The sequence below is a fragment of the Platalea leucorodia genome (assembly GCF_965183815.1).
Source record: "Platalea leucorodia genome assembly, chromosome: 2".
Lineage (NCBI taxonomy): Eukaryota > Metazoa > Chordata > Aves > Pelecaniformes > Threskiornithidae > Platalea > Platalea leucorodia.
This window is the reverse complement of record NC_138824.1, coordinates 71,574,421-71,602,222: the sequence shown is the minus strand read 5'-3', so window position 1 is coordinate 71,602,222 and position 27,802 is coordinate 71,574,421. Positions and strand designations below refer to the sequence as shown.

At 43.6% G+C, this 27,802-nt stretch overlaps 1 protein-coding gene across 1 annotated transcript; it reads right to left on the bottom strand.

The window, feature by feature from the left end:
- Positions 1 to 663: 663 nt before the first annotated feature.
- Positions 664 to 26,944, bottom strand: CRACDL (CRACD like; the record flags this gene model as incomplete). The annotated part of the gene is made up of 10 exons (XM_082336249.1): positions 664 to 809; positions 1,618 to 1,753; positions 3,502 to 3,701; positions 14,202 to 15,813; positions 17,997 to 18,227; positions 21,453 to 21,521; positions 22,167 to 22,331; positions 22,693 to 22,828; positions 25,712 to 25,877; positions 26,839 to 26,944. The coding sequence occupies 10 exons, from the start codon at positions 26,942 to 26,944 to the stop codon at positions 664 to 666; spliced, it is 2,967 nt and encodes a 988-aa protein (XP_082192375.1).
- Positions 26,945 to 27,802: the final 858 nt, after the last annotated feature.

The window sequence follows — 27,802 nt, the reverse complement described above, 5'->3', positions numbered from 1 at the left end:
CGTTGTGCAACCAAGGTTGCTCACAGAAGGAACTGAGGAATTTTTATTCATGGTCATGCATAAATGTGCGTATTTGTGCCTCATGAAATGTAACTGAAGCCCAGAAACCGGACCATCTGGCTCAGCTAGGTAAACACACAGCTCAAGCAACACATTTTAATGGAGTACTCACTAGCAGCTATTCATGAATACCTCCGTGGTCCAAACAGCTTTGATTGATAGAAGGAGTGTCAGGCAGTTCCAGTGAAACACATCAACAGAATCAGGATGTTAGTGCACAATTTATAAATGTAAACAGAGAAAACCATAACAAATAGAAGTTTCCACCAACAACAGAAGTTCAGCAAAATTTAGCAAAGATCCTGTTCCGATGCAAATGTCATTAAAAGCAGAAAACGCAGGAAATACATAAGGCAAAAGTTTTATTTTCCAAAGTGTAAGTATGTCCTTAGCATAATTTAAGTAATCCATTGCCACTGCAATCCTGATTGCTACAAAGTTGAAGGTAAACTTTTTGACTGCACCTATTGCACGCTTTCTCCACAGCTGTATAACAAAACCCTTCTCCTGTATCAAGAGATTCTTCTCTGTGATTAGCTGGTCTGTACAAGTTCAGTTAAGTACTTGCCTTAATTATGAAAGATGCTATTTGTTTGCATCGTTCTATTTTATAATCTGTGGCATATCACTCCAAGCTTGCGATTTCTTTTTGGCCAGTTCCATCCACGACGGCTGATCTGCAGCAGCATTACTGGCTTTCTTCAAGTGGCTTATTTCCTCTTTATCTGCCAGTGCTGGTGATGGAGCGCCTGTGAATAAAACACATGGACGTTTTAAGTTCGCTTGCTGCGCAGCTATACACCCTAGCTCTTTCATTAAAAACTTCCCATGCCTTGCTCTACAGTGGAAAATCTTTACGTTTCACATGGAAGCTGCTTCTGCAATATGTTATTGAGGCAATAACGGTTCCGTGCTCAAAAGCATACAGCGTTTTGCTCATGAATAGTATCTTTCGGTCCCCAAGCTTACCAAAACCAACATGATGACCTGGATTCCTTGCCGTGCCCTGTGTTTAACACCCAGGCCAAACAAGGGAGAGTCTTTTCATTAGCAAGAACATTCATTTGCGAATTCCTCCTTTACCCAGCCCCCAGGAATTTTATTACCTTCTGTCCTTTTTTCAAGTTTGAATTTACCAAATATATTTGAAGTTATTGTGGGAGGACTGATGGGCAGACAGTTTGTGATCACATCATTCCAGCTTGCTGAGGAAACCACATTAAAATTGAACGCTATTGAAAATAATTTTGCATGCATTTTATGTTTTACACTGGGACAGTGCAGTTGGGACCCCGTCCTGTGAAATGGCCAAGCCCTCTTGACTCACATTTCTTTCAACACGAGTTTTGACTACTCTGTAATCAAAGCGGTCAAAAGAACGTGCCACCAAATCAAATCCCAGAGGTGAGTGCTGAGAAAACACTTTGCCCTTGCTGATGTGGGGCTGGGGAAGAAATTACGATCTAGCCCCTACTCCTTCTCCAGCACACTCAAGCAGGATGTCTTCTGACAAGGTTGTAAGATAACAGCCTACATTTTAAGCATTTTATCTCCTACCAGGGACATAATGTGACAGTGAATTGGTTCTCAGCAGCGGCTCCTTCACTTCAGACTTTGTCTCTTTCCTCTGTTCTTCAGGAGTGGTTTTAGGTGCCAAGTGTGAAGGTTTGCTCCATTGCTGCTTCACGGACCCCTAGGCATAGAGAGGGATAAAATCCCAGTAATGCAGAAAGAATGAGACCAGTTTGGAAGAACACGAGCAAAGGGAGTGGATGTGGTGTCTATCACGGTCCAAAGACCGCGCGCACTCATCACATGTTGGTCCCAATCCTCTCACTTCAGCTGATACCTGTTCAGAAAGCTCCAGTGGTTTCATGTTAGCATCCATGACACTCAACTTTACAAATTAAAACTATCCCTCTGTATCTCTTACTCATAATGGTATCTATGAGTAGGTTCCTATAGTCTTCAAGGCAAAACGTATTTCAAGCCCTTTGCACACCTCTACTAACATATACAGGATTTGGAAACAGCCTTGTTCTCTCGTATTTCCCTTCCACCTCTCAATTTTTTTGGGTTAGGGCACTGTCTTTTTGGAGGGTTGACAGTAAATGGATTTTCCATTAAAAAAAAAAAAATCACACACATCCCCCCATGGATTTTCTTCCAGTATCAAAAACTACCCTGAAGCGATAGTGCCTGATGCCATGTGGGAGAAGGAGAAAGTGGGAGTAGTACAGTGGCACCAAGCCTCACACGCTGCAGTCAGGAGCACCTTGGCATGTTTCGCTGTTAGCTGATAGAGGGAAATAAAATGCATGGCATGAATTTTAGGGAACATTGCCAGCTAAAATCTGGAGTTTCCTATTCTGACACAGAAACTGTATTTTGGGATCGTTTAAACCCTTGGTGTTTTAAGTGCTATGACAATGTTGAGCATTATTGCAGTTCATAAGCTTGCCTAGACATTCTATTAGGTATTATATCTTGTTAATCTAACCACTGCTGGTTTTCATCATCTAGACATCTTCTTTTATTCCAGGATATAATACAGCTCTCTGTGTTTCTAACAGCACCATCTGAAGGAAGAAAGTAGGCCATTTGCACTGGGAATGCTGTACTGGTATAGGGGACACAGGCTCCTGCATCAGTGCAGGGCTCTGACTGTGCATGAGGCGACGGAGGCAGCACACGCACGCTGCTGCCTCCGTGAGCCAGCCCAGTACCAGGGAAGCCTTGTTAGCGTTCTGGATTAATGCCAAGCGCTTCTGCTGGCACAGCTTTGTCATCCGGGAAGATCACTTGCTGCAGGTATAACCTTCTTTTGCATGGGATCTTTGAAGAGGCAGCGTCAGCCCATATTCCATGGCACCACATGGGCGTCTGCGTTATCCATATACAGAGCACCAGAATTTATATCCTGGCACCGTCTGCAAGTGCAAAAGTTATTTTTATCCTATTTCACTTCTCAAGGCTCTACAAATTGTTACCTAGGAGCTTCTGGGACCGGGCTGTTCATTCAGCGTTAAATCAGTCAGAAGGTATAGGAGGTTCAATGAAATGCTGTGCTTAGAAGGATAGTTAAACAGAATGTATTCCCTCTGTACGGAGAGAGATCTGAGACTGTACAATTTAGCACCTCATTTTGGGTATTTTACCATGCAATATACACATTAGATCTGGTCAGTATGTATTGGGCACCCAAGAAATTTTACACACCTCACGTAGTTCCAGGATGTCTTAGAGATATAAAATTACTTACCTGAACAATCAGAGAACTTTAAATCTGTAACACGTTTCTGAGAGCAGTGTCTTTGTTACTTATGATTATACTCATTAAGTATCTGTAATCATTATGGCAAGACTGGTAACAGAGCAGTAGATTCAAAGAATACTACAGGAAGGTGATACAAAAGCATCACAAATTTGTACTGTAAGTACCTCTGTTCGTTCCTTCTCTTTATTCTGTTTCTCTGTATCTGACTTAACACCCGGAGCCACAAGTTTTTCTCTGTCGAGTTCCTGCTCCTGCTGTATGCCCCTCTGCTTCTGTCTCGCTATGGAAATCCAGGCTGGCTCTGCGGGACTGTCGGGATCTCTTCCAGAGTCTCCAGCAGCCACGGGGGAAGGCACGCTTCTCTCTGTTGACAGATTATTTATGTACATGGTTATTCGAAAGAGAGTTGTAATTAGCTCGCACTTGCTCAATAGGCTGATTGGTCCCAGGACGTGTGACCAGCCTGGGTAAATAGGAATTCTGTCTAGTTTGGTCTCCAGAGAGCAATCTTCCTGTGCTCACTGTTTTAAGTTACCGTTCTACTGGTGAAAAACACTTCACATCTTTGTTCGGCTACAGTCGCAGTGTCACTGCCCTCACGTGAGGGAGATGCAGAAACACGAATCAAGCTTCATTAATCTACCTATTTTCCAAGGTCTCCCCTTCTGCCCCCTCCTCCCATCTGCTTCATGGCCTCCTAGAGACAAGCAGCAGACGATTCAAAGCCGAACACAGCTGGACCGCGGTGTGGCAAAGGCAACCCCCTCCCCGCTGCGGCGGCCCTCGGCTCCTGCTCCTCCCACGCCCCGGCAGCAGCAGCAGCGAGGCCTGAGTCTGGTTCCTGCCTTCCTGCCACCCTTTTAGGAGCAGCCTCCCTCGCGCAGCCCCTGGGCGCCTGCAGGTGCTGTGGGTGACTGAGCCCAACGTTAACCACAGGGTTAATTCATGGTCTTCCGACGTGAGGTTTACTTTGACTTATCCCTGCTGACACTGACCGTGCTCTCCAGTGGCGCCAGTCACTTTCGTTGTGCTTTATCAGAACTGAGGTTTCAGCAAGACAGGAAAAAAAAGACACTTCCTAGAATAAAGAGTCAAAAGTGGTACCCTGCTGTCCTCACAACTGCTACCGAGGGATGAGCGGTATCCAGAGGTATGGGGAAATGAAACACACTCTATGCAAATATTCTGTGAAGGGAAATCCTGTCTATACGGCGAGCAGAACTGGATCAAGAGAAGAGCCTCAGCTCCTCTGTTGGCTCCAGCCCCCAGGTTCCCCACTTCTTCCTTGGCTCACATTGCACCCAAAATTCAGTTTTCCAACTAATGTGGAGGCTCTGTGTGATTTAAAAGAGGAACAAGAACAGTACTAACACCCTTAGAGCCATGTTAGAGCCATGACAGGGCCATGGGGAAAGACGATTTAACCTTTCCCAGTCGTTTCTGGCTGCTAACGTACGCAAATTTATGGAAGGCTATTTCAGAACAGAAGTTACACTTCTCATCCTCCAGAGGAATGCGGCCCTGATCAGGAAAGCAGGTAAATGTCTCTGAAGGCACATTTGAGATGTCTCATAAAGGCATAGGAGATGAAAGGGATGATGCTCTCCCAAGAGCTGGAGTCTGCAAACGCAGGCACATTATGAAAAGCCCACAAACTTTCTTTGCTCAGGGATTTTCTCCAGTCACTGTTGTACCTCACCAGAGACAGACTAGTTATTTGAGCAAGAAAATATTGTAAAGCCTATGTCAGCTAAAAACCACGAAAAGAGCACAAGTTTTGCTTTAAGGCCAAAGCAAGATGTTTTGCCAGCTGCTGCCAGCATTTCCCTTCACATTCACCTCACATGATCTTGCAGGGAAACCTCTGAAAGAAACAAGCCAGAAAGTCCAGCTGTGCAAATGCAGCACAGATAAAGCAGGGCCCTTGGATGCTGAACGAGCTCCCCTCCCTCCTGCATGGCAAGCTACTTCAATTCTCCGCATCCTACCTACGTCCCGTCTCTCCGTGTCGACAGCTCTTCCTCCCATAATCTTCCCTTCTCTTCAAGGGCTGCCCTCACTTCATTTTGCCTAATTTTACAGGATGATAGAGAAAAAGGCTGGGAGAGATCTCAAGATGTCATCTACTCTATCCCTCAGCTGCAAGGCAAGATCAGTTACAAGATCAATTTCACAGAAGCTGTTTCCTAACAAATATGTATCTAACCTGTTCTTAAAACCCTTCAAAGACAGACCAGATCTCAGAGTCTCCCTAGGCAACCTATCCTATGGCTTGGCTGTTCTTTTTCTACTTGATTTTGTCCCTGTTGGCTAAGTTAAATCTTCCTTGCTCTAATTTAAATCCTTAACTTCTCCTATACACTATGGACACAAGCAGATTACTCCTAGCCTCCTTGCGGCAGCCTTTTATGCGTTTGAAGACCATGTTTTATGCATTAGACCATGTTTTCCCTATTTTTTTAACTTTTCTGATTGGTCGTATTCTCTAGATCACTCTTGCTTTTGTAGGAATTGTCCTAATTTGGTCCAAATCTTCAAGATACGGTGCTCAAAACTGGCACATAGCACTTGAGATGAAATGGTGCTAGCATCAGGTGAGGTGGAAGGACTACCCCACTTCACCTGAGATAGTCTCCCGTACGCTGCAGTCCGTATGATGAGTTTCTTGCACAATTATGTTATTTCTGTTTTGTATTTAGTTTGTGAGCTCCAGATCGTGGTACTTCCCCTCTTCCATTCCCCATCTGTATCTGTGCATCGGATTATTTTTGCACACATAACAGAACTTTCTACTTGTCTGTAATGAAAATAGTTTTTTCAAACTATGTTTCTACTTTCTCAAGATAACCCGATTTCTGTTCTTGTCCTCCAGTGTGCCCACAGGCTTTCCAGCTTGGTAATACTTGCAAGTGTAATAAGCACACACTTAGTTCTGTCACTCCTGTCCTTAAATACACTGAATAGTGTCAGACCTAAGATGGCCACCATCTAATACAACGGTGAATCATTAGCTGGCACACTCAGTAGCTCTGCATCAACCCAATGAACAGTTCCACCAAGACTATTTATAGGAATGTCATTCTATTTATAAGAATGCCCTATGATACCAGTTATCATTTGATTTGACTGCTCTTGACCAAGTCATGTTGGTTGGACGTTATATCTATGTTATCTTGTAGACATTTAGAAATAGCTCAATTATTCCTTTCAGTATTTCATATTAAGTGGTATATAACACTCTTTCTCCCTCTCTCTCTTCTCCACCTCACCTCCCTTTTCAAGATGTGCCACCTTCTGGAGCCTTCTCTTATCTTCCACAGTTTGCCACGATAACCACTGGCAGCTCAAGGACTGCTAACCCATCTTCTCTGGGTACCTTAGGACAAACTTCATTAGGACCATCATAAGTAAACCCACACGGTTGAATTGATGTGATGGCTGCTAATGCATCTGCCATCACATTCCCTCCTTTGCTTGCAGGCCATGCCCTTGAACCCATCGGCACCCATCTGCACCTTTTAGGTCATGAGCAATTTGGGCAGGACCTGTCAGTGCATTGCTCAGGAGCCACGCTTCATCAGTTCCCAAAGCACTGCTGTGATACACAGATCGACTGCCACTACTCACAGTGATGGTGATGTCTAGTGTTCCTCAGAGGTGAGGATTCCTCACTCAGTACATAAAGTAGCTTTTCACTCTAGTTACCTTCTATCCAAATTAGTCAACTCGCTTTCCTAGCATCCTGTAATGAACACCCATCCAACAGTTACGCTCAATATTATGAAGATGTTTCCCCACTGAAGCCTCCCTGTGCCCTGCTGGACTCGTCCTGTAAATCCATCTCACCAAACATACCCTTTCCCACGGTGTACAGGCCCCTTCTCAGCACAGAGAAGACAGGGCTGCTTCTCTGACCGTACAGCTACAGACACACCACCACGCGCATCCTTTTCCACCACCTTTTTACCTTCCTTCACTGTCTGTAATGTCTCAGTACTCACAAACAGCAACATCTTTACCCTGAAGGCCCTTTTCAATCCACCCACCAGCGTTCCCATGGTCCTGGGAACCTGGCTTCTGCCTTGACACTGCTAGTGATGTACTTCTTCGCCTCTGTGATTGAAAATCCCCCTTTGTGTTTTGTCCCATTTTCCCTGTCACACCACAGGAGCTTTCTGTAAACACCAACTGAACCGCACATTGTTCCTCCTCTGCTCCCACCACACAATCAATACCGACAAAACGACCGCTATGCCCAGGCTGTTTACTGCGCTACACGTAACGCTCTCATTGCTACCTGTGCTCCTCTTTCTCTGTCATCCTCATGGATTTAAGATTCATCTTTCTGTTATTTCGATGTGCATTGGCTAGCACAACAGGGTTCCCAGTCCCGCAGAGATATGTCTGGAGGCTGCTATTATAACCATGTTTTTCATAAGGCAGATATACTCTAACGAAGGCAGCAAGCACTTCTGCTCTTCAGACAATTCTCCCTGATGAGACGCCAGAGATCTTAGCCATGCCAATTAGAAGGCAGCCAAATTAGAGCCAAGTATCATACCATAAGAGATGGTATCAGAATTCCCCTGTGATAGTACGGAACAAAAGCTCTTTATCATCATCTTCAAAGATTTTATATGTATCTGTATGGGCCTGACTTAGGACAGCAGAGTAGTATCACCCTCAGAGGATCAAGAGCCGATCTGCTTCTGGGAGGGGCTTTCTTGTTCCTTACGCAATTACGTTCTGCCCTTGTTCCTGTGAAAGTCTGCTGCAGAAAGCCAGGCAGGCAAGGCAGGGGAAATGCCTCCTCTTCAGCAAAAAACCATCAGATGCAACTCGTGAAGGATTTGCTACCTCATCTGTCAGCCAGAATTACTGTAAGGGGTAGAAGCAGCGTATTCACTATTTATTATCTTTCCCATTGCCCAGAGGTCCTTTACATCCTCCCACCTCCAACTAGAGAAGGTTTCTTGGCAGTACACATGCACGGTTGTTCCAGCCAGAAGGCTGAAAGGTGGTGAAGTCATCCACGAGATGATAGTACGGTGAAGTGAGTTGGCAGTTTAAGGTGATCTGAGTCTCTCCTCTGAAGCTCTTGGTACTCTGAGGGGCACCAAGAGGCCAAAGGCTTTCTCGGGACGCAACTACTCACAAGAGAAGTGCTGCTTGCACATCTTCTTCCTCAGTTCAGTGACTGTCTGATCACCTTGAACAAGCCCTCTCTATCTTATCGCATCCGGTCATGAGGTAGCTCGCACGCTTTTATGGTTCACGGCATGGTAAAGCACGGCATTTAAGGAACCGGATGGCCAGAGTGGAACCAAGAGTACTCAAAAGCACAATCTAATTCCTGTTTCTGCTGCACATCATGTGCCTAGCAGCTGGCACAACAGTTCTCAGCTGGTAAATGCCACTTTTAGGGAGATAACGTAGTACGAAATGCAAGCAGCGGCATCCTCCGTTGGAAGCTGTGTGAGGCCGACAGACCACAGCTGCCACAAACGCCCCGCGTTTCACTTCTCCTCCGGTGAAGCAGGGCTGAGCCTCTTGCTTCAACGTTACACTCGGGAGATTTTCTGAAGAAAACTAAAATCTGAATCACATTCTTCAGTTCTCATTACACCATGTTATTTTAAACAATATGCTATTCAACTCATTACTTAATAACTTCGTAAGCTAATAAAGGATATTGCTGGCAGCGATTTGCCTCTCGTTCACTCACAGTTTTAACCTCGTGATTGCATCTTTCTTTGGTTTGCTTGCAACTGGCTTGGCCTGAGGCTTTCTGAAAGACGGGCGAGCCCCTTCTTCCCCTCGGGATAAGTCACTGACAATGGGAAGATACCAGGTCAGGACTTCAAGCCGCGCTGTGCGTAACGTCACCACGTATTAAAACAAGCATTTCATGTAGGCTGCCGAGGCCTTCTGCTGCCACTTGAAACTACACGTAGAGGCTGCTGAAGCCCTCCTTTCACCTCTTTCCCACAGCCACCAAACACACATGGACAGTCGCAAGAGCAGCCGCTCCGTCTGCGCGCTTCACCGCTTCCGCAGCTTCCAGACCGACCACGGAAGATGAGCCCTGAAGCCAAGCGACCTACAGCCACCTGCTCAATTCCCCCCTGCAGATCGGAATCACCTGAGCTCTCCTCCGCTGGGTCTGACAGTGGCAGGGCTGGCTGCCGCCGTGGTCCCTGAGGGGGGAAATTCCCCTGCTGCAGCCCCATTAAATGCAGGTATCTGTTTCCTTCAGTATCTTACTAAAGCAGCTTCTCCCCCCCCCCCCCCCCCCAGACTAAAGCTCTGATCTTATAGATGAAATTTCTTCTGCCTAAATATTGTGGAAATGAATGTGTACACTTCTCATTGATACTTGGATACTATTCTTTAATGTGTGTCAGACTGGTTGTGTGAACAGTAAGATGAAGACAAAACCTTGATCTTTATGTACAAAAGGAGATCTATGATTGACTTGGTATTGTGCATTGGTTTATACACACACAGAGAAAGTGAAAGAGAAATACATACCTATTTCTGTCTATTGACAGACAGATTTACTCAGTGTATTCAACTGTTTCTGGAGGGGCGTGTGCTGCTTATATGGATAACCACAGCAAAGACATATTTAAACATTACCCTGAGATTCAGGGATTGATATTTTTTTTTTAGAGATGGCCTCAGATATTGTACCCGTTTTCTTTAAATCTAAAAGCCTTTGTGTGCACAAAATATAGCCGAGGCTCTTTACAACTTTTAAATCTCATACCTGAAAATGAACATCTTATGCCTGCAAGGACTGCAAAGAGTGGCTGCTCTTACCATCCATCTGTGCAGGCGAAAGGTCAGAGGCAGAATATTAGAGCCTTTTGAAAGTCATACCTCTAACAGCAAGCAAAGCGAACTTGTGGATTCCCTGCGTATTTTAAAAGCAAACATACTCAAAACTAATCCAAACAACTTTACACAGGGAGCTAACCCCCCATATACAAGTGTCATTGTTTTGTAACACTGCTTATGCATGCATATTTAATTCCACACTGTGGTATCTTTGCTCATTTATAAAACACCAGTTGTTTTAAGAAGGGCTTTACAAATGCATATGGCATTTAGTGTATCCTGGCCTACATATTTCCCTTTGTTTATTAAAGCACTACATGCATTTGTCTCAGCGTACACACCCGATTCCTTAATTTCAGACACAGCTATTCTAAAAGATTTGGCTGAGTATTTTTGACATTTCTTTCTTCTCTAAGCTGCTCTGCAAGGGATTTGACTTTTGGTTGGATCTATACCACCGATGCCAGGAGAGTCTTTTTGACAGAAGAAACTGCTATGTTTGCATCAAAGTCTATTTCGCTGCTGGAAAACAGCCATATTGCAAAATAGCCTGACACAACCGAAAAAGCAACTTCTTTTGGGGGGGGGGGGGGGAAAGACAGCTTTCTTTTCAGCTGTAGCCAGGATAGCATTAAAGCAATGTCTTTTTTATGTAGAGAGAAACATTTTTCTTGTCATTTCAGAGCCTGCATTTGCCAGACAATACAAACCAATTTCATTCACCGTTACGTTCAGCATCCCTCCCCGAGTTCCTTTTCTCTGTTAGAGCATGTCTTCCCACTACAGTTCCTCAGTCGCTGATTTTTATAGATCCTAATACGCACATTCACACAGGTATTGCTTATGGTTTTGCTCCTGTAATAACCTGAGAGCATGTGCTGTTTGTTTCTGCCCTTTACGGGATTTATAGCAAAGTGTATTGGCCCCAACCAACACAGCTTAACCTTTTAATTCTTGCAGTCACTTGTGCCTTTAGCTCCAGAAACTTAAAAATGACTCCTCCTGGGGTGACTAATTTCACACAGCCATTAAGAAGCCACCTTGCAGCCTGACAGAGGCCACGCGCTCCCCCGCTAGTTCCCCAGCACACTCTGGAGAGCAGGAGTGCTGCCTTCGCCTGGGGTGGCAAGCCAGCATCCCACCAGCCCTCCCGTTGCCTTTGCTATTAGGAGTGCTGAAAAGCTAAAAATTGAACTGAATGAACCAAATTGCTCCTGCTTGCCCCATGACAGAGCAAACTGACTTTTTCGAGGTGAGTGTACATGAGAAGGGAACTACATCCCCTTACATCAACATTTCACACCTCCTCTTCTTGTTCAGCGCAGGGATTTCCTAACATGCAGTGGGAAGAAACTCCCTGACAGCATAAAGTGTCTCCTGCCGGTGACCACAGCTCTTTGAAAGGGCTGATGAACTCCAGGACTAGGAGAGGGCTGGGTGCCAGCATTAAGGGCGGTTGGACAAAAAAAAAAAGAAGTGGGTGTCCCAGCAGATCAGGAGGCCAGAGATGGCTGGCAAGCCACGCGATCCACCAAGGGCTGTGCTGATCGCACTTGTCAGATCTCTGCTGCTTGCGGTTGCAAAGACATGCTCCCGACTCACCGGGCTGAGGCAAATGTTTCAAAGAGCTTAAAATGACGTTTGGGCAGGGGTATTGCCCCGCTAAGCCCTCATTGCGTCCCATGGCTCTCCTACATCTTGGCGAGGGGCATCGCTTCTGGGGCCACTGTGCAAATCCCCCCACCAAGGCTGGCGTGGTGCCAGGGCAATCAGAGGAGGTGGGCACACCTCGCTCACCCCTCACGGCAGGCGGCCAGCTCAGGCTGATAGGGCAACTTAGCACAAGGGGGTGCTTGGTCAGATGTCTAAGGAGAAACGTCTGCAGTGGGGTAGGAAGGACCTCAGGTCAGTTTGGAGCAGATTGCTTCGTATTTAAACTCTTTCCTAGTCCTGGCATGCCCACATATCAGAGCCCATTACAAAGCTACTCAACACTGAAAATACAACGGTAGCAGCTTTCCTTAAGGTGATACAATAAGAACAGTGCAGCAGTAGATAAGGAAGAACACTAATTACCATCACAAACCAATCTGAACCACCGTGTTACAGATTTGGTGTAATCCTGTCAGGTGCAGAGGAACGCACCCAAAACAGGGTTCCTTGACCTGCAGCCCCAGGTTCAAATTCTACGTGTGTGCACCCCTGCCAGGGGTCCCGCAACTCGGCTCTCACCCACAGAGAGTGGATCCCTATTTTGCAGAGGACAGTCCTGAGCCTGGGGGCAGGGAGTCTCCTTCGCCTCAGGGCTGAGGGGCAGAGAAGCCTGGAGAAATGTGCTCCCTGGCTTCATTTCTTCCCCTTCTCCCTCCTCCAGCACATGCCATCTCCTGACCCACTCCCACTGCAAGCACCCTGGGACTCAGCAAGAGGGATGTGAAAAAAGGCTGTGTGCAGGAGCGCTGGCACCCCCACGGCTTTCCCCCGTCCTCTGCCAGACCAGCCCTACCACGCTAGGTCTCCTCCTCGCTTGTTGCCAGTATAACCCTCCCCAAAATCTCGGTAGATCAGAGATTTGGGCGTCACTACAAATAGTCAACTACTCCTCAGGGCAGGGCAGAGGGGAAAATGCCTTTAAAGGGAGTGTTGGGATTATACAAAGGGAGAGCACCTTGCCCGCGGGGTGCGGGGAGGCTCTGGCTGGACGGCTGTGGGAGCCTCCTGGGCTGTGGAGGGTGGAGGCAATGAATCCCCTCCTTTATGGCTGCTGGGAGACCAGAAAACTGTAAACGTGGCCAGAGCCCTGCAAAAATATCTGCAGTGCTGCAGCAGATGACAACTGGAATCTGCTGTCACTCAGGGTATCAGCAGGTTGCCTCTGGGGCCAGAAGAGGATTTTGTCACCCTACAGGACAAGTGGCCTGCTGTGTCCTGAGGTCTTCTTTTGGCTTGGTGTTCCCCCACTCTGAAGCTCCAGCTGACCCCAGCTGGAGAAGAGCAACCATGGAGGGGAGCTCTGCAATGGCAAAAAGAAACTTTTCATTTGCTTGGCCAGCCTCTCCTCCTTACATTCTTAACATCACACTCGTGACCAGACAGATTCAGGGCAGAGAAGAAGTTTCTCCCACATATCAGAAGACCTAAAGATTTTTTTCCCCTTTTGGCTGTTCTCTGAAGTGGTCTTCAGAGAGCAGAGGTCTCCTCCTAGAATTGCTCGAGCGTACTTCACCTAACTTGTTTACTGTCATTGCAAAGACCTCAGACAGTGGTGCCACTTCCAGTCTTGTCTGTTCTCTGCCTGTAGCACACAATATTAGTCTCCAGAGGACTCTTTTTTTTTTTTTTTTTAAACTCTAACCCAATTATACAATACAGACAACAGGGTGAAATTTAACAATCTGCAGTAGACACAATCTTATGGTCTCTCCTGGCTTTAAACTCCAGGAAGCTGCAGGGTAGTTAATTTTTGTTTTTAAACAACGAATGAGCAATGATAAAGATAGATAAATGAATAAGCAAAGCTCACAGGAGACAATAAATAAATGGCGTGTTGAGCATGCCAGGCAGTTACTAGTATTTCTGCCTCAATGCTATGGTGAAAAAGAAGGTCTAGAGGTCTGAGTCACTCAGCCCACGCAGGGCACTGCACTTCATATGTGCTCCTGGCTTGTGAACTGCCATACAGCAGCTCTAAATGGGGACACTTAGTGGCTTGATATTTCTGTTTCACAATACTTGCTGATACACTTTATTTTTTGAGTGTCACTTTGCACATCTTTTAAACAATGCCCTGAAATGCAAAAATCACCGGCAAAAATATCTTATTCTGTCTGCTGCTTATTCCCTGCTGTCCTTCTGATAATCTTTCCAGCAAGGGAGAATCAGGGACCAACATCACTGAAGGCAGAGCCATCAGCTCGTGCTCACCAGTGTTGTGATTGACATGACAGAGCTGCCTCAGGCTCTCTCACAGGTAGGGTCATTCCTCGCGAGTTAATGTAACTTTATAAAGTATTGGGAGTCTTACCAGGCACTTTACAAGGATTTGACTTTTTCTCCAAGTCTCTCTCTTCATTTCTGGATTCAGGAGACTGAATAGCTTTGTCCTGCTTCTCCTTGTTTGCAGTAGTATTTGGAACGGTTATGTTTTGCAAGGCTGGCTTTTTAGGCAACGGAGGTTTGCTACTGAGCTGTTCAGAGGACTTTGCTTTGGGTTTGATCTTTTCATTTAAAGAATCACCAATATTTGTATCGGCTGTTTTTTTGATCTGTGCCTTATCACCTTTTAGAAAGGAAGTCAATCCCTCGTTTTCTAAATTAAACTCTGCACTGTATCTTTTAATCCCTTTTGATTCTGGTGACGAGTTGCCTCTATATTTCAAGGACAGTGAGATGGATCTAAGTTGCACTTGAAAAGGACTTTTATCTTCACAGCTTGGCTGATTCTGAGATACCACTGAAGAATCACTTGGCACCGGCACCGCATCGACAGCCGGAGAAGCGCAGCCAGCCAAAATTTCTGTAGGTTGGCCTGTGTTCTCAGAGTCGGACTCTGGCAGCAAAGCCTGCTTTTTGTCACTACTTTTTTCCTCCTCCAGGTCTGATCCCTTCTGCAAGTCGTCTTTCCACTTCTCATTTCTCGAGGAGACCTTTGCTTTGGACAGGAAGAATCCAGTATTTAATGGGCTTTCCAACTCTGATCTTTCTGGGAAGTGTAGGCTTCTGGTCCTTGGTCTCTCCCGCGCAGAAGAGACAGAAAACTTTCTCAAGGCATTGAGTTCATTGGCTGCTTTTTCACCTTTCTTCCCCAAAAGTTCCTCCCTGTGGACCAGTGACTGACTGTTCTCCTGACCAGAAGCAGCTGCCTCTTCTGCAGTCTTTGTTTTCTCTAGAGAGCAGGAAGCAGACGATGCCATCCACGTTGAGGAAGCAGGATGTGGAACATGGAACGAGTCCGTGGGCTGGAAAGAACCTATGGAAAATTGCTTGCTGGACTCTGACAACAGAGCAACCTCTTTCTTTGCCTCTTTATTACAGGGCATTTCCACAGGTATCTGATCATCCAGCTGTATATTTTCTTCTGACCCTCCCAAGCAAACAATAGTATTGTTACTAATTGAAATATCTTCTTCGGATGGTATTTTATTTACTGAAAACACAGTAGGAAGCTCCTTATTTTCTTGATTTAAAATATCGGTTGACACATCACTCACATCCCCAGACAACAGAACCAGTGTTTCTGAGGAAACTTCCTGCTTTTGTACTTCTCTGTCTGGACTGGAGTAGGAAGAAGTTGCGGAGTCTTTGCCTTCTAACAGCAATGAGGACTCAGACTTCACACACGTTGTTTCCAGTGTTGGTTGGCAGCCCTCCGGTTTATTCTCTGGTAGCAGGGCTTCCTGTACAACAGCAGACTCGGAGGTAGCCTGAGTCATCGCTGGTCTCAAAGCAGGGGGAAGGTCCTCAGGCATTCTGGGCTTTGGCCAGGAAGCCACATCCTGCGCTGCAGCTGTGCTGCATGGCAGTTCTTGATTGCTGGGTTTGAATACAGCATCTGGCAAGTCTGTCTGCATCTCCTTTTCATCATCTTCTTCTTCTGGGGTACAGCTCAAATCAGTCAGAGATTCAGACTGGGTCCTCTGCAAAAAGAAATTCAGAAAGCTCCATCACCATGTACAGATTTACTTTTTTTCTTATTCATCACTGCATATACAACCAAGATCTTAAAGAGGAAGGCAATACTTGCCTCCAATGCTGAGCTCACTGGTTTTTTAACCTACATTCTGGATGCTTTTTTATCTAAGCAGATCCTGGAATAATGTATTTAACCAGCATAAAAGCAATCATCAGTGACACTTCCCTCTGCACAACTAGTGCTTTCATGCTTTTGTAGATGGCAAGTTCATCAAAACAATGGCCATTGGACTGTCCTTGGCACTTGATTCCCCAGAGCATACTGGATATGTTGTGTTGCTCTTGGGCAAAAAACAGCACTTGAAAGAGAAAAATCTGTCCTTTTGTATTTTGCTACTGCATACTAGCATTAAAAATAAAACAACCCATTCCTGCATGATTCTGAAGAGGAAAGGGTACATAGAAGGAAGAGCAAAAACCTAACAAGTCCATCCGGTTATGACACTCTATGCCAGCTGAGTATCTCGCCCCACACGGCAGTCTTGTGTCTCATCCCACTGCCATACAGCATTACAGCCTTGCCTCCTTTGTGTAAAAGTCTTCTTTTTCTTTCAAGAATTAGACTATTTGATAAAAGTTGATAAAGGCATATGTAGTTATCTGTGAGGTCTTGTGATTAAGCTTCAGGTAAGGACTGGCTAAATATACAGGATTATTTGAAAGCACGTTATTAATCTGCTGAATATGCCTTTTCATATGGTGCCTGTTTTGGCTCACTGATTCACTGTAGTTTGTTGAGTAAATATATATTTTGGATGTAGGCCCTAATTCTAAGAACACAAAACTCGCACTCTGAAGATTCTTTTAGGGTTCTTCCAACTTCTTGTTTTGCAAGTGCTCCTGCCAAGACAGAGCTACAATGCCACCTGCATTCACAACCCATGTACACAGCAACATAAAAGCAGAAGACATCAGTTAGCCAGAAGCAAGGTGCACAAGCAGAGTCAGGCAAGAAAATATTAAAAATTGTATTATCGGAAGATGTGAACACTCCCCATGGAAAACCAGGAGGGCTCAGTCACCTGGCAGTTTATAGGCAGACTGGACAAAGCAATTGTATTTCGGTAACAATGTTACAATGGAAGAGGAGGTTTGATCAGTGAGTTATTGCTTTTCATGCTTTTCTAAATAACTGGCCTCATCATTGTGCTGCTCGCAGCAGCGCTCTATCGAGCCCAAAGATCACTCACAGATTTTGGAAAATACAGAGTATGAGCTAAGTAATATTTAGAGACAGAGGGAATAATATTCCTGGTGTTAAGCAAGCCAGTTTAAAGGCTTTCATGTATTTAAAACATTGAAAGAAACCACAAACAATAAAGTGCAAATAATGTAGTAAGAGCTGCAAACTTTAGTTCTAAAAAGAGGAGAGGAGAGGAGAGGAGAGGGAAGAAAAATTAAGCTATGCCCTTCATAAGATATGACAAAGAATCAGATAAGTCGTGTTTTAAAAGGACGGTTTAAATTTTTTTTTAATAGTATACACTTTTAAACAGTTTTTAAATAGTATACACCTTTTTTTTTTTTCCTGTGGAGACTTATTTTGAGTCTCTGTAGTGCACATAAAAGGTTTACAAGTTTTGGGGCAGGGAGAGGGCAAAATTCAGAACAGTCCTCATGTACTGAATTTGGCTCCAATTAATAGGTCACAACTTACTCTTCCTGTACCTTTTGAAAATATAAGCTCAATTGTATTTGGGAAGTTAAAACAGCTCCTCCATCAATACACTCTCAAAGACTCAAGATTTTACAGGATCTTTCAGACTAGGAAAAGTACACAAGTTGATCATAACACTTTCCAAGAAAATTTTTTTAAGTAAGAAATGAAGCAGTCAGCCCCAACTTCTGCATCACAAACAAGATACTAAATTTTACTGCACGGTAAATTTAAGAAGAAATTGTTACATAAACTGCTGCATCAAGAGTTAACAAGTAGTCTCATAATATTTAATCTGTTCCTAGTGTCTACTCCAGATACGTAGCCTCATCAAATAACAGCTATTAAAACCCAATGAAATATCTGTGCCGCAGTCTGACTTTTCTTATAATATTTGAGTTTGAGATACAAAGTCCAGTAAGAACTTCCTGGTTTTGTGTCAAAGGTGACACTGTTTATTTTCACAAATACCTGAGAAAACCGTCTCATTTTACTGGATCTCTGGTTCCGGGGTTTTATTAAAAGCTTGTGTTTAGCAGCAGAATTATCCAAGCAAGAGGAAAGCTCAGGTGGACTGTCAAAATTGGCTGCAGGCAAGATGGTACTGTCAGATATCTGGGGAGCTCCAGTTTTAGCACTTCCATGCCTAGGGAACAGCTGACCGTCTGTAGAGCAAGATCTAGAAGAAGGACTCAGTATAACCTGGAAAAAAAAAAAAAATCCCCAAATAGAGAACCAAACAAAGAAACAAAGACATGAAAATAACAATTCTACAAATAAGGGACATGTTTATTGGCATTTTAAGGTTGCCTCTTTTTGATATCTCTTTAAAATACATTGCATTTCCTAATGTTGCATGTGGAGCACTGGTGTAGCAATTCTGCATTTTTAGCTGTTTGAATATCATGCTCTATTGTCCAGAGGGAAGGACCAAGTCACATTTAACTAGAAGATCTTAAGCACACAAATACATGGCCAGCGTGTTTTAGAAGACAGATTTATGAAGAGTACTCAGTTACAGAAACTACAGGGCCAGTTTCCTTTCTGGGTCTGTCCTCCAGCATCTGTGTCTAGGTTCCTACCCACAGTTATGCTGGGCTGGAGCATTTCTAGCTTCCTATACATCATCAGGTCCCTTCCAACTCTACAACACCCTCCTGAAGACAAAAGAATCAAACACCAGTGGCACTGACACTTAAGTCAGCTTGTGTTTTCTCTTCATCTATTTCTATCTGCAAAATAACTAGGGAGTTTACCTGAAATGTAAAATTTCATTTGTAGACTATTCTGGGGAAGGAAACGATGGACAATTCTGACTAGAGGCCAATAACCCATCCAGAAACAACTCCTGAATGCTCCAAGGGGTCCAGTACTTTCATGACGCTGGAATCCAGCTTACCTGTGTGTTTCACCAAAAACTACCCTAGTCCCAGGGCCGATGCAAAAAGGAGACTGAAAAATTTACAAAAAAATTACTCTAAATACGGTTCTTCCTTTCTCTCGGATTCAGTTTTTGCAAGTAGGCAAAACGGTATTTCCAAACTATCTGTCATGGCATTAACATGACCCCTGACAACTCGTGACAGCACTCCCTTTGTAGGCTTGAAATTCCCGTTCATTTCATTAGAAGAGCTTTCCTCCGTTGTCATGCTTTCTTCTGCAGGCTTTCTTCTTCTTTCTTCTTTTCTTCTTCTTTCTTCTTTCTCTGGAAGTGGTATTTTACTGAGGGGGTTGGATGGGAGAAGGGGAGAGCAGGACAGTGTTCGTTTTATTTAGGGAGGCAAAAAGCATCAGCATTTTCTGCAAGTAGAATTCTGCATTATGTACCGCAGCCAAAAGATACTCTGTAGTGTAGCGAGGGCCTGCTACAGCTTCCTCAACGGCCAGGGGAAAACTCCCATTGATTTTAGTGGAGGCTGGACCCACAGCTTCTGATCATGCTTTCTATTTAAGAAAAAAAAAGTAGCTCAGCCATGCTGAATAATGGATGCTGTCATTAATTTTCGCTCTACAATATCTGCAGTCTAGTACTCAAACATGACTAATGTACAACAAACGATACGTGGCTGCATTATACATTAGTACCTAACAGTGAATACATTGACATTTCAGCTCCATGACAAAGACGCAGCACATGTTCTCTTTCAAGGCACGTCATTATTTGCCTGCCTTTCTTCTGGCTTCTGCTTTTCCTTGAGAACTTTGCATGTCTTCTCGTTGGCAGCGCTCAGCGTTGGCCATTACGCTGGAAAATCAAGAATCTGGTTTGTTACTTAAATTTCAGCAGCCTGAGTGAATGCCAGCTCTGAGCCAGCTGCAGAAGTCGCCTGTCCCACAAAGTCTGAAGGTGAAGCCTGCTGGAGGAGGGGACGGCTGGCAGACCCCTTTCTCCAAATCTCATGTGCACGTGGCTCAGTTGTCCTTCAGCTGGTCGTGCTGAGTGGCACAAGGTGGGAGGCCATGAGGGAGCCCCATCCCCAAAGCCCAGACGGGACAGTCGCGATCCCTTTCTCCCTTCTTTGATCCAGGAAAGCTTCCAAGACACAGCAAGGTGTCACTGCTGCCCAAAACCTCAGGGTCGCATTGTGCAAAACTCCTCAGCCCTGCGAGCTGGTCTCCTCTGACTTCTAGGAGCTGGGCTAATCTCTCTGAAATGCTAGGTAGTAGGCCCTGCAGTTTGGGAGGAAAGCCTTCAGATGGGGCTACTTTCTGGCTATGCTCTAAAACTGGACTGGGATGAAGAGAGCTCTGAGCTAAATGATGGAGCATGTGGAAAAAGCGTAGTCACCACCGCGTCTCAGGAGTCAGCGAGTGAGTCAGAGTGATGTTAATGGAACAGCAGGGAGACATAAATCCTCCTTCAGCAAACATGCATCTGGACCGGACAAATTTACAGTGAGCCTACACCAGTTTTCAAGAAATACCTTCTTCACGTGTTCTGTTGTTTTTCTTTAAAAATATTAAAATTTCACTGCATATAAGCAGTTTTTCAAACAGCTTCATGTGGAATCTAACAAGTGTGGCCAGAAATCTTTGCTGAGCCCTGCTGCAGCTGGCCTTGAAATACATTTTGCATAATTACTAAGGAGTAGTCAGCTCAGGACTAGCTTCTCTATTTCCTTTCTGCAATTCCCCTCCACCCCTCCTCCTATTTCTAGAAAACGCTCTTCCCTTTACCCCCTGTGTTGTTTCCACCACGACTCCAGCTGTGGACAACTAAAAGGGACTCTTCAGAGCCTTTCAAAACCACCCTTTAATCAGCCAGAACGGCTGGCTGCTGATTGAAGAAAGCCATCTATTTGCCTGTACTCAAGTCCTGAAAACATCACTTCAGCAAAATTCACAGCTCGTGCTGGCTCACGTGGCCAGAATCCGACTGAAGGCTGAACCTCAGACTCCTAAGCAGCAATGTCAGCCACCATCATCAGGCAAACACTTTTTATATCAGTGCGAGGTAACCTCGCACTTAAAGCAAGGGGATGGGCAGATTTCAGGGGATCTAGATTTTGTTCACGGCTCCTCAACAAGCTTCCTCCCTTATCCTATGCATGTAACCCAAGCAGCCTTTACTGCAATTTCCCGTCTTTAAAAAAAGGGATACTGTTTCAGTGCCTAAATGCGGTTGGTCGTGTTTGGAGATTAAATCATGTCTGTAAAGTTTGCTAAAGGATATGAGCTATTCTAGAGGGCTTAATTATTATAAACGTGAGATTACTTGGCGTCAGAATGATGTTGATAAATAATCATAACTTTGTGTTTGAAGGACAGGCATTAAAAAAGCAAAGCAAACAGGGAGGCATGCAATTACATACACAGAAGGTTGTTTTTTGGAGCAGACGGGCAACAAAGCAATATTTATGCCTTACATTTCTTTAAAAGACTACTATGCATAATTGCTTGGCCCTTAATACATTTGGCAGAAGTTACCTGTTCTTCTTCTTCACTGCCTGTTCCAGCTAAACTCAAAGAGCTAAGGTGCTTGTGAGAGTCAGAGAACTGTGGGATGGAATGAGGAAGAGATTCAGTAAAAGATGACAAACGAGATGGATATACTTGCAGAAACCATCTACACAAAGTGCACACAAATACCGACAATGTAAGTTATTTTTCTCTACAGTCTTAAGGATTAGCAAGGACACTGCAAACATAAAGTGTAAGACATGCAGATAAAGAATGAAATAACGTATAATAAAACTATCATTTAAAAAGAAAAAACAGTTTCAGATTCTTTTATGTTTCTTTTTCCGATGACACCCTAGAAAAACATTAAAGAAGAGAGCTCTCTTATCAGTACATTCAAGGGGGAATACAGATTTTTCAGCCTTTTTTTTCATGCCTGGCAGCTCTCTGTAGTCCCTAAAAAAACCACAGCATCCCCATGCAAGCACACAAACACATCCTCTCCTTCCCAGTTCTGCATTTTCTGGCATCATATTTATATTTTAACAGGAACAGAGATTTTAAGTAGCTGTTTACACAGAGAGAGAGCATTTTCCCATTTCGAGTAAGGTATTTCTGAATTGTTCAGAGATAGATAAAGCACTAATACATATAGCAAACCAAATAATTTATTCTGCCTTCCACACTTAGGTAAAAAAAAGTCATTAAACACTGATTTTTGTCAACACTAGAACTACTCACTCTTGTTGCTGTGCCTGAATTTAGGTTTTCATGGAGCAAAGACATTTCTGGAGGGCTCCTGGGTAATCCATCATCTTCAGAACTGGCCCCAGCATCCTCTGTTCGCTTTGCATGAAATCCAAATGGAGGCGGAGGCCCCAATTTCATGGTAGGCTGGAGTTTCAACTTCAGTGTGGCATAAAACACATTAGCATGTGATAGTGATGGAGGTTTCCCCAGTACATTTTTTAGCTCAGGTCAATGAGTTACCTTTCTTTTAACTTCACAATTGAATGATCCAGAGCACAGGACTTCTCACTTTAGACATTTTCATAGGGAGCCAAACAACTCTATGTTTTGCAACTATCATTGCAGGAGAACCGAGATACGATACCGCTATCTAATTAACAAATGTAACATTTCATGTAAGCTGCAGACAGATCTTACTTACTAATCAAATGTTCAACCACAAATATTATCCCAAAAAATCAAGCCTGGAAAGACATTCCACCTCTTGCATTTGAAAAAATTATGCTGTGTAAATTACCTGTAAAGCTCTAATCCGATCAGAAACGTTTTCTTGAGAGAACACTCTTACTGGCCTTGCAGGCTCTTGCCCAGTCTCAGGGATGAAAATGCTATCATGTGACAAAGCTCTGCTTCCCATTATGCCTTTATGTGTCCTAGAATAATATAACAGATGAGTGAAAACATACAGACTTTTTTGCCAGTCCTCTGCCTCTTAACTCAGGTAGTCTGTTGAACGTGGAGCGGAAGATAGGTGTGCACAGCATACATCACGCACGAGATTCCAGACTTTGCTGTGAACACAATACAGTCATTCAGGCTAATCTAGGTAACACCTTTAAAAACCAAACACAAATTTGCAAATGCTGTTAGCTGTCACCTTAACAAACTGAATCAAGGTTAAAGACAGTTTAACCCCAGCAATTGAGTTATATCTTAAGGAAAAGCTTGGATGGCCCTTGGCTGGAAGCCAGCAGCTGGGTGGCATGACAGCGCCGCAGGCAAGGCCAGGTGCAAAATGAAAGGAGTTCACATAAACGAGCCTGTACCTGGGATGGACTCACTTCTTCCTAAGGTAAGAACGTGTCTTGCAAATGACTGACCATTACCATAGAAAGAATCAGTACCTTTTAGTATTTAAATGTGGCATGGCATTTAATGTATCTCTGCCATGCAAGTCATTAAGAAAAACATTCCAGGCAATACAGTTCTCACATAGAATCATTTGCATAAATCCTTACAAGATGCTTACAAGGTCCTATGCTCTATATCAAGATCCCTGGGATTTTCCCTTATAGGCCTGGGGGACACATTTTTTCATGGACACTCTTTGTGGGCTGGTGAGAGGAAGCAGGAGATGCTTTGTGTGTAGCTTCTCTCACATTCTGCTTCCTACTTTTGATGCATGTGGTATGTAACTTCTTTTGCAAATGTTACACGTGGGGCACCAGCACCTTGTCTCCTCATGGGAATGGTATAGGAGACCCATGGACAGACAGCTAGCTGCTAGGAGGTCTCTTGTGCTCATTTTCCTCAGCTTAGCTCATAGCCTAACTGAGCAGGGACCAGAAATGCCTGCACATGGCATTTCTTTTAGGACTCCCTTCTTTTATTCTTTTTTAAATAAGAAAGACAGCTATGAAATAGCAAACTGGAATACAGAGTACAGAACTGTTTGGGTTCATGTAACTACCAAGTTAATTGAGCAGACACTCTAGAGAAAAAAAAAAAAAGAAAAAAAAAAAGGAGAGCTGTGTATTTTTGGATCTTAGATACTGTCATAGGGACATTCAGGAACATAAACAAACATGGCAGAAAGTAACATTTTCCTTGTAATGCTGCTATAAATATGTTTGATAAAACAATAGCAGGAAAAAGTTGATCTGTGTTCCTGCTGCAGAAGGAAGGAAAGCCTGCTGCTTCTGCTTAATGTGTTACAGACATTAGAAGAACAATTTATCTAAGTGAAAATGTGATCTCTGCAATGCATCCAGGGTCAGACAGATCTATAGCAATTTGCAAAGTAAGTGCCAGTCAGGGCTGCGACGGCTGCTCAACAGACCGACATCTTACAGCATGCTACCTTTGCTTTCTCTTTCTAGCGGACACATACCTCCCGGATGTGTAGTGGAGGTACCCTAGATGTCTCCTCAGATTATGAGTGCTCAAATTAATTTTCCTTCCTTTCAAGGAATTTCCTGGTCTTTGTCTGTCTAAACAAATATTAAGAAACAATAATGTAACAACCCTGCAATGGCACAGGAACACGGCCAAAACAGCCCAAGATCGTACCCACTCGGACATGACCTTGCTGAGTTGTGCATGAGGGAGAGAAAATCTGACCATCCATGTCTTAAAAATTTGTTGTCGAACAACAACGCCATAGCCCACTGTTAGACCTGGTGCTGCCAGCCCGGAACTCCTGGGGCTTCAAGCTGGACTAGTATTACCGTTGCCAGTGCCACAGAAGACAACAAAAAATTGTTAATAATTTCTTTTGGTTGTTTGGCGCTGCCTGGTGGCCATGTTGTATAATGTTTTCAATGGCCGGGATGGCTTGCCTTTCCCGTCCCTGGGCACAGCAGCATCTCTCCGCTGAGGACCAGGAGGCTTGTTCTGAGAGGCACAACCTCCACCAATGCAAAGACTTGCTTTTTAGGCAGCCCAGGGGCTCTTCAGTCCATCTGTCCATCCAGGAACGCATTTGAGCTTTAGACCGGGTTTCTCATGGTTACCTTTCCGTAGTGGGTAACATTTTTGTCAATGCCTGAACGAAGACAGGATTTTCAAAGGCAGACAGATACACAGGCTGGGATTGATCTGGCCTAACATCAGATGTTAAACCACAGGTATCTGCATCGGAGCTGGTCACCCCTGGCTCCCGTTTACATGCAGTGGGGAGAAATAGCCACTTCTAGACCCTGGTTCACCTGAACCACTTCAGAGGTCTACAGAAAAATGATACAAGCTTTCTTAGTAATGCTGACTTCTCTCTGCAGATTATAAAAGGCAGCTGGTGACTAACTCAGATGCAGACATTTGTCCTTTGGTCAGATGAATCCCATGTACACGGAGGAAATAAAGGCTTCACAGCCTCTGGTTCCTGCTGATTTCAGTTGCAGTCATCTCCTTATCCCTTCCTTGCTGTTAAAACCTGGCGTAAATGGTTAGGCATCTAAATTTCTTTAACAATCCTTAGGAGTTACATCTTAGGGGCATAAGACAATCCTGGTAAGATATAAGCTGAGTACCTAATTCATTTTTGAAGATGGCAATTACATTCTTTCGAAAAGATAACCCAAGGCTTATTTTTGATTAAATGAAAGCTTTTTTAGTTATTATGTCTTGCTGCACACCATCCAATTCCCTTGCTATTTGTCTTGCATCAGCCATTTTAATTTGTACTTTCCTGAAAAAGGCAACTGTTTTGAGAATGCAGCATTCTGAACAAGAGGAGGAGGCAATTTTGGGGGTGTCTTTAATCTACAAACATTGTAGCAGTTCTGTATTTGTTTACCACCCAGAGTCCAAAGACTTACTCAAGTTCATCTTCAGAATCATAATTAACGTGCATGTCGTGAGAGGCCGCGACATCACTTGTTGACTGGAATAACTTCAGATTGCTGCTCCCAGAAGACGACGTCTCTTTCCTTTTCTTTTTACCAAAAAACTTTTTGAAAGATTTGAACTTTGATTTTTTCTTTCCTAAGTGAAGAAACATAAAGAAGATGCAACCAGCAGCATGTGCAAGCTTTTGGAACAATAATAATTCCTTTGTAATTTCTGCATAAGTGGATTTTTTTCCTAGAAAATGCAACACAGTCTGCTCTTGCAAAATGTCTTTCAAGACTATACCGATAGCATAAAATTAGTATTAGCTTGGAAAATGGATTGCAATGTTTATGACACATAAGAAATAACCTACAGCATAGAATCTTTCCTAATAGGAGTTTCTACTTGCCTCTTGAGAGAATTAGACTGTGAAGAAAAACTTTGGTATTAACAGCCTGGGATACAGAGAAGAAATTACAACTTGGAAACCCACTGCCTTTGTTCAGCAAGCTAAATAGTGATGATAAGGACAATTTTACCAAAACCAATTCAAATGTAGAAAAGGCTTACATAGGTGGAATGTGCAGTGTCGAGAGGCTAATGCTTTTAAAATGTCAGTTTTATAATACGTCCAGAATATTTTGAATGCTAATTATGAGACTCAATGGATCACAAAGTATTAAACTAGAAATCAAGCAATCATCTTCAACAGCGATGCTAGTCTGCTCAGTGAGGAAAGACCTGAATTAGGATCAGTTGCAAGCTCTGTGAAGGAAACTACTTAAAATGAAATCAGCATTTTGCACAAGACATCCTAACAACTTGTGCCTGTCCCATATGAGTTGGCATGACAGCACTGCGAGGCATCCCTGACAACATTTCACTTAGCGTTGGATCTTGTTAGGTAAAAAAGTTACCTTGGTCACAAGATGCTACAAAAATCTTATTTCAAGCCTCTGAAAATGTCAAAAATATAACAGCTCTTGGAGACAGGAGGAGAGAAAGGGAGAATGCATTCTCTAAACAAACAGATTCACTTCTATGACAGAGCTAAGGCACTGAAGCTCAAGAAGTCACAGCACTTCTCATTCACTGGGGAAGGGAGCAATTCTACCTGAATTGTCCTCTCCATCTCCTTCAGTCTCTCGCATCTTAGGGTCCATTATCCTTGAGGAGCTCACGTGACAGTCACTAAAGGAGGCACAAAATGTGTCAGTCATGTCAACAAAATAACAGTACTTCACTATATATGTGTATACATACATACAGGCAAGTCACTAAAATATAAAAATATAAAATAATATATTATGTGTATGCTTTTATATAGAAGTAAGTAGACAATATATGTCTAAATCTATGTATTATATCTGTATAAAAATACACATACAATATAAAAATATCCCATAGGATGGAGCTTATTAGGCTAAGGTATAACAAATTCCATAGAATATTTCCACTTTCATAAGACAATAGGACATTACGGTTTAGTTAACCAACTAGCCTCTCCTGCCTGAAGACTGAGTTTGATGAGATTCCCAAATGCTTGTGAAAGCATGCACCAGAGGAGGTGGGCTTCTTTGACTCTCCCCCTCTGTGCCTATTCAGGACCATAGACAAAATGTCTTTGTGATAATTACAGCATTTGGGTAACATGTACAAGTAACGTTAGTAAAGAACCGCACATACTTTTCCTTTATTTATATCCAATTTGAGGTATATTACAGATTCTAGTTTTTCTTCTTTTTTAAGCAACTTGTGAAAAGGTAACAACTCTTTTTATTCCTTTGTTCATAAAGACAAGAGAAAAATAGAAGCAAAAATAAAACAATTGATTTTATTCTTCTTTTTGGAAGCAAAATATCACTTGGCTTATTAAGGTTCCTAAATTAAAAAATATTTCCAAAATTGTACATGTCCCAAGCCTGAGGACAGAATATCTGTAATTTAAAATGCATTTCCAGAGCAGTAGTCTGTGCTCTCTTTTCTTCATCTGGAGAGCCATAATTTCACAGTCAAGGCAGAATAAAGTCATGGATGCCATTGACTGGATGGTGAGTTAAATGCTGCAGAGCAACTCT